The sequence below is a fragment of the Aphelocoma coerulescens genome, chromosome 7, assembly GCF_041296385.1.
Source record: "Aphelocoma coerulescens isolate FSJ_1873_10779 chromosome 7, UR_Acoe_1.0, whole genome shotgun sequence".
NCBI classification, from domain to species: domain Eukaryota; kingdom Metazoa; phylum Chordata; class Aves; order Passeriformes; family Corvidae; genus Aphelocoma; species Aphelocoma coerulescens.
Window position 1 is genome coordinate 10,856,661 of NC_091021.1, and position 17,019 is coordinate 10,873,679.

The 17,019-nt window shown below is 45.2% G+C and overlaps 1 protein-coding gene across 8 annotated transcripts in view; it reads right to left on the reverse strand.

Annotated features, from left to right (window-relative positions):
- The window catches only part of ANKRD44 (ankyrin repeat domain 44), a 132,542-nt gene extending 119,338 nt beyond the window's left edge, over nucleotides 1-13,204 (reverse strand). For 7 of the 8 annotated variants that reach the window (XM_069022063.1, XM_069022059.1, XM_069022058.1 and 4 more), the window contains exon 1: nucleotides 12,438-12,580. In XM_069022063.1, coding sequence (XP_068878164.1) covers nucleotides 12,438-12,464 — 27 coding nt within the window. In that variant the 5' untranslated portion in view covers nucleotides 12,465-12,580. Of the gene's footprint in view, nucleotides 1-12,437; nucleotides 12,581-13,161 lie in introns of those variants that run through there. The other variant, XM_069022060.1, reaches the window with a different exon arrangement.
- Nucleotides 13,205-17,019: the final 3,815 nt, after the last annotated feature.

The following is a 17,019-nucleotide window of genomic DNA, read 5'->3' on the forward strand; positions in this document are numbered from 1 at the left end:
TCTACAGAAAGGTGACAGAAAGCCTAAGTCACACAGTGACCCACGTAAAGTCTGGCAGAGTGTCAGAGACACAGAAGAGAACAACCTGTGGGACCAGGAAGGAAGTGTTGCTCCCTCTTCAGCATCAACCTGGAGGGAAATTTCTATGTAAACAAGGCAGGTATCAGACAAATCAAACATTTTCAGCCTACAGCACTGCAGAGATTCAGACCTTTCTACACAGCACTTCCTAAGTAAGCAGCACAGTTAATTAATCTGTGTTGATTAATGGTGCTCTCTCACATCAAGAATTTATTGAGTCTGTTATTATATACAAGGTCATAATTGCCAAACAGCCACAGCTAAATACCATTCCTTGCAGTCTACCCCTTAAGCATCATAATGTAAAATTAATTGGTACTTGTTTGTTAATTAATATGAAATATTTTAAACCATGCAACATAAAACTTACCACTGCTCTTTTCTAAACAGGCATGAATGAACAGAACTATTTAAATACCTTGGGAAGAACCTCCTCTTTGGAATCAGGTTGGCGTGGGGGGTGTCTTTGTTCTTTGTAGCGGGCTTTTCTGTGCTCAGGCATTTACCAGAAGCACTGTTCTTGAATAATTAGTCAGCAATTATTCTAGTTCCAAGGTGTACCAAGACAGACCAGCAAACTACATTCTTATGCAAGTATATGAGTGCCCACACCAAAATATCTCTTCAGAATAGTTATCTCGGAGTAACTGTTTCAGTAAATTTCCAAGCACAACTGAAATCAGCTCACAGCAAATGATCCAACTTTGCCTCAGCAACAAAGATCAAAAAGACACTTGAACTCCTTTGTCCCTTCTGGGATCAATAACCTCACAGGGAAAGAAAATACATAAAGAGATTTTGTTACTTCTGTGGGTCAGAGCCTTCCCTATTTGCTTGGTCCTAGCCAGGCAGCTGTACACAAGCCCTAGGAGAAAGTTTGCTCTATGCCAGAGCTTTTTGGAGGCTTCAGGCACTGAATTACACCTGTTTGTCCACTTCCTTTTAATTTTTGCCCCTACCACAGAGCCAACTGAAGAATTCCCCAGACAACTGTCTGAAAGTGTGCAGTTCTTTAAAGGGTTGGAGACCATGTGTCTGCACACAGCCATCCCTTAGGAGTCACACAAGGGTTTTCAGACAGTTGTTTGGAGCTGTCTTCAGCCAGCCCCGCAGGAACAAGAAGTGCTGAAGATCATGTGCCTGCTCTGTGGTTTGCCATCATTTGTCTCTCCTTTTCCAGACAGCCCTCTAGTGAATCACAGACCTGCCTTGGAGGGCAAGAAGCATGCATAAAAACCCATTAAAGACATGCAAACTCTACCCAGGAACAGGAACCAGGAGATCCCAAATGCAATCCCTGATTAATGTGAAAGCTGTGCCTATGCCTGTAGGAAGAGGATAAAGGCAAGGCTTCTGTACCTAGCCACCCCAGGTAGCTGCACCTGCCAAGCCACAGCATGCAGGTGCTCCTGGGCTGTGTGATCTCCCCACCAACAGTGGGCACGTCCTCAGAGAAGCCAGGTCTGGATAATTCACTCTTGGAGCTACACAGGCTGGTTTAGCTGTATGGCTGGTTTAGCTAGTCTTACCCTTCTCTGTGCAGGAGGGCAAATCTGTTCGGCTCCGTTTGCTGCCATTCGCAGCAAAAGAATTAACACTCCTCTGGGAAGCAGGGGTGATGCACAAATTCACCAGTCTTCTTGAAAATGCTTCTGGAAGGAGCAACTTCTTCTAATTGGAGACTAGATTATATGTCTATAAATATTTACCTGTAATAAGTAGAGCTTAGTGAGAAGACATGGGTGGGGTTTCTGAATGGGTTTAAAATGCCTGCTTTGTATTCAAGTGGATTACCTGTGTTAGAATTGAATTTAAATGTATTGATCCCTACTTGAGGAGGTATCTAAATGACTCGAACATGGTATGGGAATCAGCCAGCACTATGTTAAACCACAAACATTTCTGCTGAAAACTGTGTTGTATCCTGCTGAGTTTGTACAGTGTGCCAGCTATGACAGTTGTTTAATGGTGTTATCAACAGCTGGACTCAATGATCTTAAGGGTATTTTCCTTCCTAAATGATTTTATGATTCTAAGACTGCTGAGTTTGAGCCAGACACGAAATAGACCTTGTGTGAAACGTACCCAAAGGGCACCATCTAATCCACTGACAGTAAGTGTTCAGATTTGAGAGGCTAATCTCCATTTATCTGAACGACCCAGCTTCATGTGTATGTGTGCTCCATGGCAGATTCAGGCAGTCCTGAATTATTAGGACATTTAGGCTAAACAAGCAGCATTGATTGAACGGGCTGATCTCACTTTTACCATTTGTGCTGCCAGGACACAACACTAAGCCTATGACACAGGATTAGTGACCAAAGACAGCCACCCATGGCAATCAGCCAGAATAAGTCTTCACCTACCAAGTGACCTAGAAACCATTTCCTAAGAGAGCACTTGCTCTTAAGCAGCACCAGTGCTGATTTTACACTTTATAGAAGTATCTAAAAAAGCCAGTATGTTCATTGAGTTTAACACTGTACTATGATAACTCATGCCACCATTCATTTCTCACCTTGCAACATCATGAGATTGGCATCAGCCCACATGGTAAACAGTGTTAAAACAACCTGCAGGAAGGAAGGGCATCACTGTGAATCAGCCACTGAAAGAGGTAGAACAGGATTTGGCTCTTGCTCTGTCATCAGCTCCCTTCTCAGCCTGACCTCAAGTCACAGAGTTTCTCTGCACCCCAGTTCTCCAGCTGTGAAAAGGGTAACAAGCACCTTCTCTTGGCAGTGGCATCAGGGAGCAGCACTGCACCTCCAGCTACACAGTGCCTGCCTTCTCCTCTGCCTCCTCCTATCATCCCTCCTGCTCTCTGCCTCAGCTCCCCAGGGCAACTCTTCTCCTTCCACCTCCCTCTCTCCAAATTCTAAAGCCACCTTGGCAGCTTCATTAAAAAAAATCTCAGATTTGTGACCAGCCAAGGTTATTTGAGCCACAGGCTCCACCTGCAGAAAACCCCACCAGAAGGAGGGCCACATCTCCTAAAGAGGAGCATGATTATGCATATAGCTAAAAGATCAAGGCTTGCTTACACTAAAAGAAAAAAAAATCCTCATACTAGGTTTGATTCAGGGCCTTGATACTAGGCCATGCAGGGTGCCACATGATCACTAACCTAAACCTGCTTCTCTCAAACAGAAGCAATGGTTGCAGAACCTGGCACACCGCATTTACTTGGTTGGTAGAACACTTTGGAAATGTTCCTGGAGTCAATGACTAAATAAATTCCTCTCTTAATTTTAAATTGGAGAAAAGTGCTGCATGTTGTATTGGCAAGCACATTAAAACAGCTGGAAGCATAAAGACAATATGGGGTACTTCAGGCCCTTGTTCTTTCATTTCTTACCCTTGGCATGTTAAACAACTAAAGATCACACAGCAAGTCAGCATTTTACCAGATAATACTGTGGGATTCTAGCTTCAAGATGCCAGGCTCCTTGCTGGCACCAGCTCCCACGGCAAGAGGGCTGGCTCCAGCAGTGACACCAGCCCAGCCTGGTGGCCTGTGGACCCACCTACTGCAGCCAGGAAGGCACAACAGCCCAGGCACAACTTTGCTGTGCTGTCTTATTGCACAGAAGACAAAAGAAGTAACCATTATTACAAAAGAACACCAAAGCAAACACCTAGAGAAGCAAGAATAAAAACACTAGTGAAAAGGACATGATGTCCACTTTTATCTCTTATAAGTATGGGAAAAATTCATACATAGAAGCACAGCAAGGCCCATGCTGCTACCAGTGTGTTACTATAAATACAAAGCAGCTTCCCCATATTCCTGCAAAGCTGGTCTAGATTTGATACACCCAAAAGCAAAACTTCATTTGAGGATGAGATTCCAGAAGGCAATGTGTGGCCCTTTCACCTTGGAAAAGCAAGAAGCTTATCATGTTAAAATGATGCTATGATAAAATGGGCTATGTTCTCCATCTGAATGGTATTATCTACATTATTAATGATGAAGTGCACATAAAAGCTTATTAATATTCACACTCACTTCCTTTCCCAGCAATGATTTGATCATATTTAGAATGTGAAAGCTCATGCACCTAATGGTGCAGTTGACTGGCACTTCAGCTGATATACTGTAGATAGCAATACTTGATTTTTACATTTTTACTCTTAAATTTCTGTAAGTTACTCTTTACTTCTGGTAATATTTCATTTACAGAGACATATAGTTAGGGGTACGCAACCAAGTAGACACTAAACAACTATTTTGCTACAGCTTTTGCATGGACAAAAGACATTTGTTCAAGCAACAAGTCTATAAAATTACAAAGGCTGCAAGATGAGGCAAAAAAACAGGTCATATAATGAGATCCAGAAAATTGCCAGAATAAAAATCGTAACACTTAAACAGCAAATTATTCATCACTAGAGATTATCTGCAGACTTTGTGCCTTTAAGGATATCAACACATGGTCCTTGAAGCAATCCTACACATACATAATTCAATAGCACAAGGGTTTTCCATAAGAAAACAATTCCTTTATGGAAAGGAGCTGAGGCCTTAGCTCAGTAAATAGATGCCATCAGGTACATCAGTTGAAACTACATGCAGCAGTCAGCTACTCTGGTTTTGCCTACTTCCTCACAAAGATGCAGTAGCATGCAGCTGCAAGGGGGAAGTGGGGCTTTGCAAGGGCATTCTCCCCAAGTATTCTTTTAAAAACAAAAGAGCAAGCCTTGACAAATAATTACAGCACAAAAATGCACATCCATATATAAAAACCAGCTCATAACACGAAGAACAAACATCAAGCAGACAAGCCTGCTAGGCCAGGATGTTCAGCACTGCATGGAAGAAATTCATTCAACAGCCTCCATTTTTGGTGGTACATCTGTAGACAGGAAAGATTTTTCTTCCCCCAAAAGCAAAACACATGCAAATGTCTGTCATCAGAAAGCACACCCTCTTTCAGAATGTCACAATAACCTAGCCACAACTAAATGCTGTAATTTGTTGACCAACTCCTTGCAAACTTCAAGAATGACCTCAAACCCTTGGTTAAAACTGCAAAATAATTTCTCCCCTTTAAATGTAATTTTGTAATGCTTTGATTCCCACCCATCACCAGGCTGAAGGGTTCCAACAGCATGCTGCTACATGTTTCTTGTGCAGCAAAGAAAAAAAGGCTGAAGCCACAGACAGCAACTGTGGGAACTTGCCAGCCCAAGTTTTCCAGCTAACAAAAAAAGTGACAAATGACAGATATGTACTTCTGGAAATAAAAAAAAGCTAATTTAAATATGGGAACAGCCCAAAAAATGCACTAAATGGTTAAAATACAGAGGTAGTCTGTCAGCAAGTTTAGCTCACCTGTACGTTCTGCAACATACACAAATATGTGATGTAGGGCATTCAGGACCAGCAGGAATAAAAACCAGAAGAAATGGTCAATGCTATCAGAATATACTTTGAAACCTTTGTCTAACAGGCTTACACCTACAATATCTGCTCCTGTAGGCATCTGTTGACGCTAGATTAGTATTAGTACCTGTATTAGTACCACTGAAAGGAAAAAGTTCTGGACAGAGATTAAAAAGAAGCCTGAAACTATAATATGTTAGTTGAAGCATTAGTTATTAGCTGCAGACAGCAATAACCCCAACAGTAGCTCCTAAAGAGTAAGCTGCTCGTTTCACAAGCAATAAACTGTTAATGGTGGGGCAGCTTTAGGAAGGGGAGAAGGCACTTGGCCTGGCTCCTCCCTGAACAGACCGCAGAGCCAGCACAGGGAACCCCTTCCCATCACCAACACATCCCAGTCCCTGCCTCTCTTGGCAACAAACAAGCAGCATCAGCTACACACAGACCTCTAGAAACAACGCTTAAAAGTTTTCTTTGCTTCCAGGAATTTGTTCCCCAGCCCAGCATGTGACCGACAGCGCTGCGTGGTGCTGCTGACAGAGTGACACCGACCTGAAATCGTGCCTCAGGGGAGGCACAGCACGCACAGCCACCGCGTCCAGTGACCAGCCAGCTCCAGCTTGGGCACTGCTACTCCCAGGTCACAGAAAACATCTGTCCAACTCGAGCAAGGATCCAGATAAAAACACCACCTTCCTGGAACCAAGCCATTACACAAGCACCCAAGCTGGGAGCAATGTTTATTCCTCTACTAAATGTAGCCATGACAACGACATCTTCATTTAATAGATGAGCCGGGAAAGGTCATGAGGGACTTGTCAGGCACGAATAAAATACCACACCTCGAGAGAGTACAGGCGGGTAAATTCTGCTGGATGCCATCTGCAATTCAAGACAACTAACACTCTGACATGACAGGCACACCCCCCTCAAAACAGCCAGGCCTCTAGGCACAACCACTCCAAACCTTTCCAGCATTACCAAAGAGCAAACTTCTGGAGGATTTCTCTGCTAAGGAAATGTCTATGACACACTTGAGCACACTACACCACGCCAAAAATCCTCCTGACTCAAGTGCTTCTTTCTTACCTTGAAACAAGTTACAAAATTATCAGGAAGTAAAACATTGCAGAAGCCATGACCAAACAAAAAAACCAAAAAAAAAATAAAAACCAAACAAAAAAACCAAAACAAAACAAAACAAAAAAGCAGCAAAGCAGCTTCCTTTTCCAGCCTGTATCTTGCTCTCTCTGGTGACCCAAAGTCACCTCCTCTGAACAGGACCATCCCTGGAGGAATTTAGAAGGTGTGTAGGGACATAGTTCAGTGGTGGTCTTGGCAGTGTTGGGTTTATGGTTGGGCTCTATGATCTTAAAGGTCTTTTCCAATCTAAACAACTCGATGATTCTGTGTCAGAGCTAAGGTATCATCTACACCAAAGGGCAGCAACAATCACTCCTACAGGTCTGAACAAGACCAGGAATTCTGGCACATCCCATTTTTTCCCAAGTTTTTATTTCATTTTTAAAAGCACGGAGCCATGTCTCACAGTATGCATGATACCTAGGAACATCACGGCTCTAGAAAGACAGTGGCATCCACAGTGGAGTTATTTTGGTCCAACCACATTTTCATTTCACACAAAATAATAGAGACACACTCCTGTGGGTAAATTCCTCCTCCTTCCTTCCTCACAGTTACCTTAGTTTTGTGGCTGAGATATTTTGTACTAAAATGGATTATCTCTTTCTGGCTGTGAGCCCTTTCAAAACCACTTAGAAGACTGCAAATTAGTATACACACCTTAATATTATCTAGTCATAATATGAGGAGGGGAGGAATCATGGCATCTCATGCCACACAAAATTAACTCATGGGCTGCCTGTGGCCACAGAGCACAAGTTCATTACTCTTATTTTATAGAGCAAATTCAGGGGCATTTTCTCAGGTTTTTTACTTGTCAGAGAGAAAGGATACACAGAAAGACATTCTTGTCAACTGAATGATTCTGAAATAAGCTAGACACACATCACTCGGAAATGTAATTGGTTTTGTTAGGAGACTATTTGTTACTGTTGCATTCATTTTGGTTTTAAGTGTGTTCGGACACAAGTCCAGCCTTTGCCCAGCAGATTTTTATGATCTTTGACATCTGTTTAAAATTATTTAAACATCTGTTTAATGCTGTTTCTCTGTGACCATAATAAAAAGGATCCTGATGGTCAGCAAAAGAACTGTCAAACACAGGAAAACATTTGGGAAAGGGAGAGAAATGGTCCTTTCAGTTCTAGTCACACTACATTACTCTCAGCAATCAAGGACAGGATGAGGGTTTGCAGTTAATAGCAGCCTAAGCACATACACTAACCATTTATCTGGGCTTCATTACCCTTATGCATGCACATGCAGGCTTGTAAGGGCAGCCTAAAAGTAATTCTGTTGCTTTGTACATACAGGGCCTGGGCTGGTGACACTGAAGTCACAGTAAACTATGATCCTCCAGGTGCACTGGCCCAAGGCTAGCTAGAGCCTGTGTTGTGTCTGTCTCAGTTTTACAGCAAGCTTCTCACCGAATTTGGCAGTGTGGGCATGAAACCACCAAGCACTGCACCTCTTAAAAGCAGCTACACAGGCTGCACTTCTAGGCAACTTCCCATTTTATTTTTTTTATAGAAAACCTTCTCAGTGTCTTTCAAAGACAGAATGATACATTTCCTCTGCAAACATGCACAACTACAAGCAACAATAGGCAGTGGAGAGCTTGCATCAGCCTCAGATGACAGACATCAACACGCAGGATGTCCCCACGCACACCCCGCTCCGACCATCGCTGCCTCTGACAGGCACAATGGGCACCTTTGTGCCACGGAGGTGAAGGCACAGCTGGCATCCCAAATCAAACAGCCATGCACAGAACCACTTTGTTGGCTTTAAACAGAAAGAAGAGGATGGAGTTAGCTAAAGAGACAACCTGCAGGCCTGTGGGCACAGCTGGCAACTCTGCAAGGAAGGCCACAGCTGGCAAGATAAGACTGAAAATGAGATGGAGACACTACAGAAATTTAAGGTTCTTCCAAAATAATTTTCCAAAAGCCAAATCACAGAAGTTTACATACAGAATTATTTTAAGATATTTTACCCTCACACATAGCGCTGACAGGAGCAATGGTCTGTTTGCTGCCCAGAACCATCAGTGGAAACCCTGAAGATGAAAAGCACACTCAACAGGACATCAGCTATCAGGCTTTCTCTGGAAGAGTTTGCAAGTAGCAAACAAATAGTTCGCAAGAAACCAGGTTACTTGGTGCAAGTATGAAGAATAAACTGGGCAAAGAACTGCAGACAGCAAGCAGGGAGAATGGCAGCAGGAAGAACCCTACATCTGCTGATTACTCAAAGGATAAGAGAGGTGGGTCCAGGCAACAACTGCTGCTCAAAAAGCAGCCACAAAAGTCACAAGCAGATCAATACTTTTACCCTTCGAGAGCACCACTCACACCTGAAAGCCTCTGGCTGCTCACTTGTTGGAGCACTTGTCTTCTGCTCCTTCTGAACTCTAGCTTAACTGCAACAGCTAGAGGCTTTTATCATAAACAACTGTACCCTCACACAATATAAAATACTAATGCTTATCGAAATGGAAAAGGTACAGCAAATAACTTGGATGGGGAACAGTAAAGCAGTAACTCTTGGAATTGAAAAAAAAAAAGTTTTTTCAGTCCTTAAAACAACTTGCATGCTAGCTGCAATTAACGTTCATTGTAGAGATGGTTAAAAAAAGGACCAAATACATGTGTTAAGATTTAGAGCAAGTTTTACAATATTTGAATATGACAACAGAAATTTAGAATATCAGAATGTTTACAAATGCACAGACACCATTATGCACAAAGATTATAATCCTATGAATTAGTTTAAATTTTATGAATTATTTTAACTTGTTTTCAGCTTAACATTTAGTCATTCAAAAGTGGCAGTTACATGCCTGAAAGAAATTAATCTAGAAACAAACGATGGTAGAATACACTTCCTGTGGTTAAATCACTTACAGGTTTCTCTTGGCTCAATTGATGAGCTAATAATTACCATCACTGGAAGCAAATTCAAGTAAGCTAAACTAATGCTAAACTCTTAAACTAAGCTCTCCTGCCTAACGAGTGAACGCAGCCAAAAGAACTGATAATCTCTTTCAATGTTTAAGTGTAGCAGTACTTTAGCACTTTTCAGCTATATCAAGAAAGCAGCAACAATTAACATCTGTCTGTCTTCAAAGCCTAAATGAGAAGTAGTGTGATTAATTTCTCATCTGTCTGAACACCATCTTTGCTGTTAGACACACTTGGTAAGAAAAGCCAAGCGTGGAAGCAAGGAGGAAAGAGATCACTTAAGAGAAAGGCATGTTTAAACTCCCAGCAGGGAGGTTCTCTAGTCATATCCTACATGATGCTCTCCTCACTGGTCAAAAAAGTCATGGGTCCAGAAGGAAGCATGTGCTACAGAAATCCCAGTGACAGGCAGAGAGCTCTTGGTTTCAGAGTCAACCTTCCCTGAGCATCACAACTAAGACCTGAAGCACCTCACACTCAGTGCACAAAGAGCAGCCCGCACTCATAGCAGCCCAGGTTCTGACCGCTGCAGGGGCGGGTGGAATGTCCCCCATATTCCAAATTTCACTGCAGGACATTGTGAGCTGTGGCCGCTGATATTTAAGGAAAAGGAAACCATTTCCTGAATCACTGCAAGTTATCACTGTCACAGTTGCCTCAATCTTCAAGAGCAGGAAGAAATGCAGGAGCCTGCTCCCACAACCCCAGTGAGTCTGAGCACGTGCAGGAGTTGTTACAGGAATGCAAATCTTCCCAGGCACATCATTCTTCGGTCCAGATTCACCTCTGTTTTGACTGAGTCTATCTGTAACCACATGGGGCTGCTGCTACTGTGTCTCTCTCAGCTAAAGGTGGGCCAGCCTGGGGACAGCACTCCTCCATTCTGATGCAGATGAGAAGTAGAGCTTGCCCTGATGCACACAGAGCTGCTGCCCCGGTGCCTTGGTTACACTGCTCAGGCTGCAGGTGGGAATGGCTCCACCAGCAACAGCTGCAAGCACACAGAAACGGGCACACAAAAACTTCTGCTCTTGCTTTAAGAGGAAGCACCACAGCCAGCTTTGAATGTATCCTCCCCCTCCTCCAGTCTCTCAGAGGCGAAAGAAAAAAGATCTGTTGAAGAAAATTAAGGAAATAAAAAGAGATCCAGTAGGATGGGTACAGGTAGACCAATATATCCCTCTGTAAACAACGGGAAACATATGTCCACAAAGAAGAATTATCAGCCTGTCTTACTATGTCCCAGGCCACAGCCAGACCAGGAACAATGATGAGCATTCACCAAAATTTTGAGCATTGTCAAAGTAGGCACATTGCAGGGGCGTCACAGCTCTAAGGAGCCTCCTCCCTCTGCTTTAAGGGTTCTTAGAGAAGACGAAAAGAGAGAACCCTAAGACAACAGCCTATCATTTTTCTACAGCATTACAGACCCCATCAAGATGTGATCTACTTGACTTAAATCTATTTTGACTTCTGCTGCTGAAGCAAAATTCTCACTGTAAGATGTCAGCAAAGGTTTAAAAACGCTAAAGGCAGTAAATTCAAGGGCTTCACTAAACATGCAAAAAGCACTAAAATGGTACAATTTTGGTTCTTTGTAACACATGTATTTTTAATATTAATGCTTGCTGTTTGGATTTTTAACACATGGCTCCTACCTGAATCTCCTTATTTATGAGACTTGGTCTGTGCACCATGGGGTAGCGAAGCCTCATGGTGTGAAACATTTTCTTTGCCAGTCATAAGCACCACATCTAAAGACGAGGATATTCAAGGGACATGTCAGGAGACAGCCCATAAATACCGCCTTCTGTTACACATGCAAACACATAATAGGCTGGTCCCACAGTATCGCTTTCACTTTAGAAGCAGCTTTATCATTTTCTGCTTTCAAAACTCTTTTCAATGTGCTATGTGGCAGCTTTGCGTGTGCGTAAGATTTTTTTGGAAAAGCATAAATAGACTGCGAGCAAGGCTTGTGATCTCCAAGTAGGGGTATTTGGAGAGGGGCTGGCTGCAGGCAGTCCTTGTGAACCCCACAGGAAGGGTCTGAGGCTTGCAGGACACCCACGCTGCACATCACAGGCAGACCACGCTGAATTAAAAATAGCAGATTAAAGCACGCAAAGTGTGTAACAGTTGGTAGAGTATATGGATAAATCAGGATGTGGGCGTCATAATATCAATTTACTAAATATTTATAAATGCTTCTAGCTACCAGTGATAAGAAATACTTTAACACTGATTACAGCTGTCTGGCCATTGCTAAATTTAACACGATCCAAGTGTTTAATACTACGGGTTTTCCTAGTAGCCTGTGAAGAACGGCAACAGCGTATCCGAAGAGGCACTTCCTAAGTAAGAAGGCGACAGGAAAAATGATTTCTACGTATGGTACGGCAATAAACGATGGAGAAACCCAAAGGAAGGATAGGCAGAGCCAAGAGGCCTTTCGAAACGAGCCGACATCCACTTCCATCCCACCCCACCGACGGGAGATGTCAGGGTTTCACCCGGGACCGCGGGGCGACAGCTCGGCGGGGACGGGCGAGCGCCCGCGCCCGGTACCGGCTGCCGCCGCCGCGACCCCGGCGAGCTGCGCCCTGCCCTGCCCGGCCCCCAGCCCCCGGCCCTCCGCACACAATGTCCGCCGGGAAGCGAAGAGAAGCGCATCGGCGGCGGCTCGGCGGGCGGGGGGCAGCGGGGAGCCAGCACCACACGGCGCCCTCCCGGGAAGGGGCTTCCACAGCCGCCCCCGGCAGGGCGAAGGGCCGTCCCCGGCCGCCGGCACCGCCGCGGGGGCTGCAGCTGAGGCTGAGCCCGCCGCCCGCTGCGCCCGCTCCCGCCCGCCCCGCGGCGCCCACCTGGTCGGCGAGCTTGAGCACGGCCATCCTCCGCCGCGGCTCCCGCGCACATGCGGCTCCCGCGACGGGCGGCGAGCGCGCCCCACGACCGGCGCTGCTGCGGCGGCGGCGGCAGCTCCGCTTCGCGGCGGGGCGGGGGCCGCCTCGCCTGGTCCGGCCCAGGAAGCAGGGGCGGGCGGGCGAGCTGCCGCGCACGGCCGCGCCGCCACCGCCGCCTGCCGCCGCCGCCTTTGTTCGCGCCGGCGGCCGCTGCCGGAGCGCCGCAGAGCGAAGGCCGCCCGGGGCTCTCGGCGCCCCCGCCCCGCCGGGCAGCGCGGGGGGCGGTGCCGCCGGACCGGGCGGGACCCGCACGGACCCGCCCCGCGCCCCGGCCGGGGTCCCCGGGCACCTGCTGCGCGCCGGGGCACCGCAGCCCGAGCGGCCGCGGCCCCTCAGGGACACGGCGCTGTCCCTCGGGCCGGGGGACCCGTGTCCCCGCCGCAGGGGCGCTGCCCCGAGGGCACCGTGCTGCCTTCACCCCTGAGGGCCGGAGCTCTGAGGGCCCGCGCTGGTTCCCACGGCGCTGAGGGAAAGCAGGGAACGTGCCATCCCAAGCCCGGGTAGAAGGAGAAGCCGAAGCCTTAACCTCTCCCTTTCTTCCATGTGTGCGTGCAAATACATTTGTCAAATCCCATACAACACACACAACTGTTCGACAGGAGTCTTTTGGGGTGTTTTTTTTTACCTCTTTTTGCAGTAGCTATCTTGCAAAAATCTGGTAACTCCTGACAATCCAAGTTTCTTCCTACTCAATACACTATTTCACTTTTCAAAAACTAACGTCCTAGATAATAAGTACAGTTTAATAAGCAAGCAAACTAGCCTCACAGTCCCTGCCTCATGCTGTAGAGGAAAATGAACATCATTCACTGTTCCTGTTCAGCTGACCTGGGGGAAACTTCAGTTCCACCCTCAGAGCTGGCTGTCAGTGTCACTCGAGCACCAGCACACAGCCAAGCATGCAAGGCCAGGGGCTGGCAGGGGGAGGGGGGGAGAGGAAAAGAGGAAAAAAACCATGAAGGAGTAAATTTACATTCTTTCTTACCCCTCAGAGTTGACAAGCTGAATCCCTGAAGCATGTGATTTGATTAAAATCATTGGCACAATACACAGCAACAGGAGTTACACACATGCTGAAGGTAATGAGGGTAATTACATTTTTTCCAAGGACATGTAAATGAAGAGCAAAGGACTGAAGATTTCTTCTTCCCCTCCTCCAAGTCATAGAAAGGCCAGGTATTTTCCCACAAGTTAGATTCTGCAGTAAGAACCTCCCATACGCTGCAACACATCCAATATGACAGTGGTTTATGACTTTTCAGCTGTTAATTACAGAATGAGGTGACTCTAAGTAGTTTAAAAAAAGGGAAATGTCTTCTATGGAAGAAAACCAATCCAGCAAGGAAGCAGGTGTTGGTCTCAGGCTTTTGAGGCATCATTTTAAGTGGGGATTAAAAATAACACATTACAACACATTTTGACTCCAACTATTTTAAAGGGGTCTTAATGGTAAAATAGTGTTAATATAAATCAGTCTTTTAAAGAAAAAAAAAAAAAAAAACCACAAGAAAACACTGAGACAAGCCAGTATCCTAACATATGAACTATGGCAGTTTGTCTTCTTAGGATCTTCACTTCATCTTATGGTCTTTCATGCCACAACACTCAGTTACACTTGCATCAGGAGATTTGCTCTGTGTCAAACCACACTCTAAGAAGGGCAGCTGGCAGACGTGTGCCAGGGACTGGAGCCTTTCTATGTCCCACCAGTTCAGGTCAGAAGTTCTGCTTTGGCAGCCTGCTAACAGGCTCTGTAAGGAGAAGTTAGCTCCCAGTTGAGAGCAAGCAAAAAAAAAAAAGGAGGGGAAAATGGAGGGAATTTTCACCATTATAAGGAAAGGTCTGTTTTGTTACAAAGGCCAATTTCCAACGACCCTGCAGCCTTCCCCCTGCAGTTAAACTTGGTGGATACATATGGAAAATGATTTTTCAGATTTGTTCTTTGCTCCCCTCACTTTCTGATCCAAAAATCAGGTACAAATCCTTGTACCTTCTTTGGGACCTCTGACACTCTGTCAGGGAGCTAAGCCAATGGCAATGCCATCTGAATGGAAATCTGCTGATGCAGGAGGAGCCCAGATGCTTGGGATAATAACTGGGCTAGATGCAAGCTAGTGGTCATAGAGGAGATGGCTCATGACAGTGTTAAAATATTTTTCTCAAGTTTTTTGTTCCCAACAAGCAGAGTCTCATGCCAGCTCCTCTTTCCCAGGCCCCACAGGATAGTGTCTGGGAGGACCAAAAACCTACAATGCCACTCCTTGGAAAGGCCCCCAGAAACATGCAGGACTGCAGAAAGTGTTCACATCCCATATTAACAGGACAGCTATCAGTTTATAGAGGTCCTTACAATTTTATTTACACTTTTCATTTAAAGTGTCATTTGCATGAACTGCCAAGAGTAGTCACAGTGTTGCAGTCATTACCCACACAGTAAAGGAGTCCAAGATTTCTCTGGGAGTACAATGTCCTCCTCTCCTGTTCACAAAATAGCCCACACAACTCTGTTCCAGTCATGCACAATCAACAAAAGCTTTTTCTGCTATTTTACTCAACAACTTCTTAGCCAGGGCTGCTACCTAACAGAAATTCCATGACACATTTTCATGTGCAATGATGCCATATGCTCAGCTGCCTTTTTATGAAGAAGAGTCACAAAGCCATTAACTAAATTTTCAAATAATGGTCATACCCTGCAACTCTCAAACCTGTAGCACTAATGTTGGCTTTTCAAACTGAGACATTAACAAGTACCATCAAAACAGGTGTGCAACATTCTTACTGAGAATACACTTGAGCTTGCCACATATTGTCATCTTGGATTAAACCTATATTTGGAAAGGAAAAAGCCTATGGCTACACTGGGCCTCTGACAGGGAAGTGGAAAACCCTCTAAGGACAGCTGGTGCATTTGTTCCTTGCTGACCCATACCCAATCCTAAGAGGGTTCTGTGCATCAAGTTGAACTCTTCTGTGAAAATATAACACCCTATCACATATTTAAAAAGCAAAATAGGAACATGAAAGATTGAAGTTTAGCACTTAAGCAATTTCTCTCCAACAGAAAAAATAGCAAAAGAACAGAAAGAAATGCCCCAAATATTTTGCCCACACTTAGATTTCTTGATCTTCTGGCCACAAATTAGGCTTTGTAGTGTACTGGTCCAGTATCACAGACATCTGCCTTTTTTTTTTTTTTTTTTTCACCTTTTCATTTTGTTCCCAGCAAAACCAAAGTTCCTCCAGTTCCACCTAAACTGGATTGTTTAGCCATCTGCTATCAGCAGTCATATACACATGAGACACTTCCTCACTTAGATTTTGTGTCAGGAAAGCCTCTCAACATTCTTATACCTGCTTGGGCTCAACAAAACTCCCAGACACAGTTCAATCTAGGCATGGGACTTCAACAGGACTTCATCATCATCATACTTGGTGAAGATCTCATGTGTCATTTTCATACGGGGTAATAGTGCAAGTCTCTGTTTAGGTATTGGCTTAGGACTTGAGAGATGCACCATAAATTCTCTCTCATGCCACAGTGTTCCTGCATGGTGCTTGTTCCTCATGGCGCTTGGCTCGCTGCCTGTACAAGGAGTTCTCCCACCTTGTGAGGAGCGCCCTCTGTCACAGCTGGGGAAGGATTTCAGGTAAAGGCCACCAGCTACTGCTCTGAGCATTACTCTGCCACCACGGACTCACTGTTTGTTATGAGTTATGCGCTTCCCATGCAGTATCAGGGAAGAAAGCAATCTCATTGAAATAAATCCACTGTACTGTATTGACATGCTGTAGTGAGCTGCGACATGGGTGGGAAGTGGGTGAACAGCCTATACAAAAGAGCAGGTTGAAGAGTTCTTCCCCCACCCTGTTCCTCCTGCAGCAATACAAACATGTCAGCGAATCATCTGCTGTCCCTACAAACCCTCCTGCATCTCAAACAGACAGACCTCTGCATTGGTCTGATGTTTCTGCAGCCTAACAGGATGTACTCACTTTAAGGCAGCCAAAAGTCTACACTGCCACCCTCCTCCCTGCTCCTGCTCTGCCTGCACAGTTGAGCAGCAGAGGCAGGGGAAGGGTTCTTCTCTTTTCTGCTCTAAAGTCAGGGCTGCTGCTGTGTTTAAGCACCCTGATCACTCACAGATGGAGGGTCCAATTGTTCCTAGACATATGTTTGGCTCCTGCCTCATGAAGAGAGCTAAGTAAATACAGTCAGCATATTCCTCAGCAGCATTTATTTGCCACTGTTGAGCACGGATGAAGGACAGAACTGATACCAGAAGACATATTTGTTATTTCTAACCATTTCTAATAACTTCAGATACCCGGCATGCCTCTGGTCTCTACCTGTTGCCTATCCTCTAACAGCAGCTTGTGAACATCTTGCTGCACATTCTTCCCCCTCACAGATCAGTGGGAGTCAGATTAGAGTGATGTATAAGCATCATTATGAGTGTCTGCAGTAGGGGAAACAAGCACA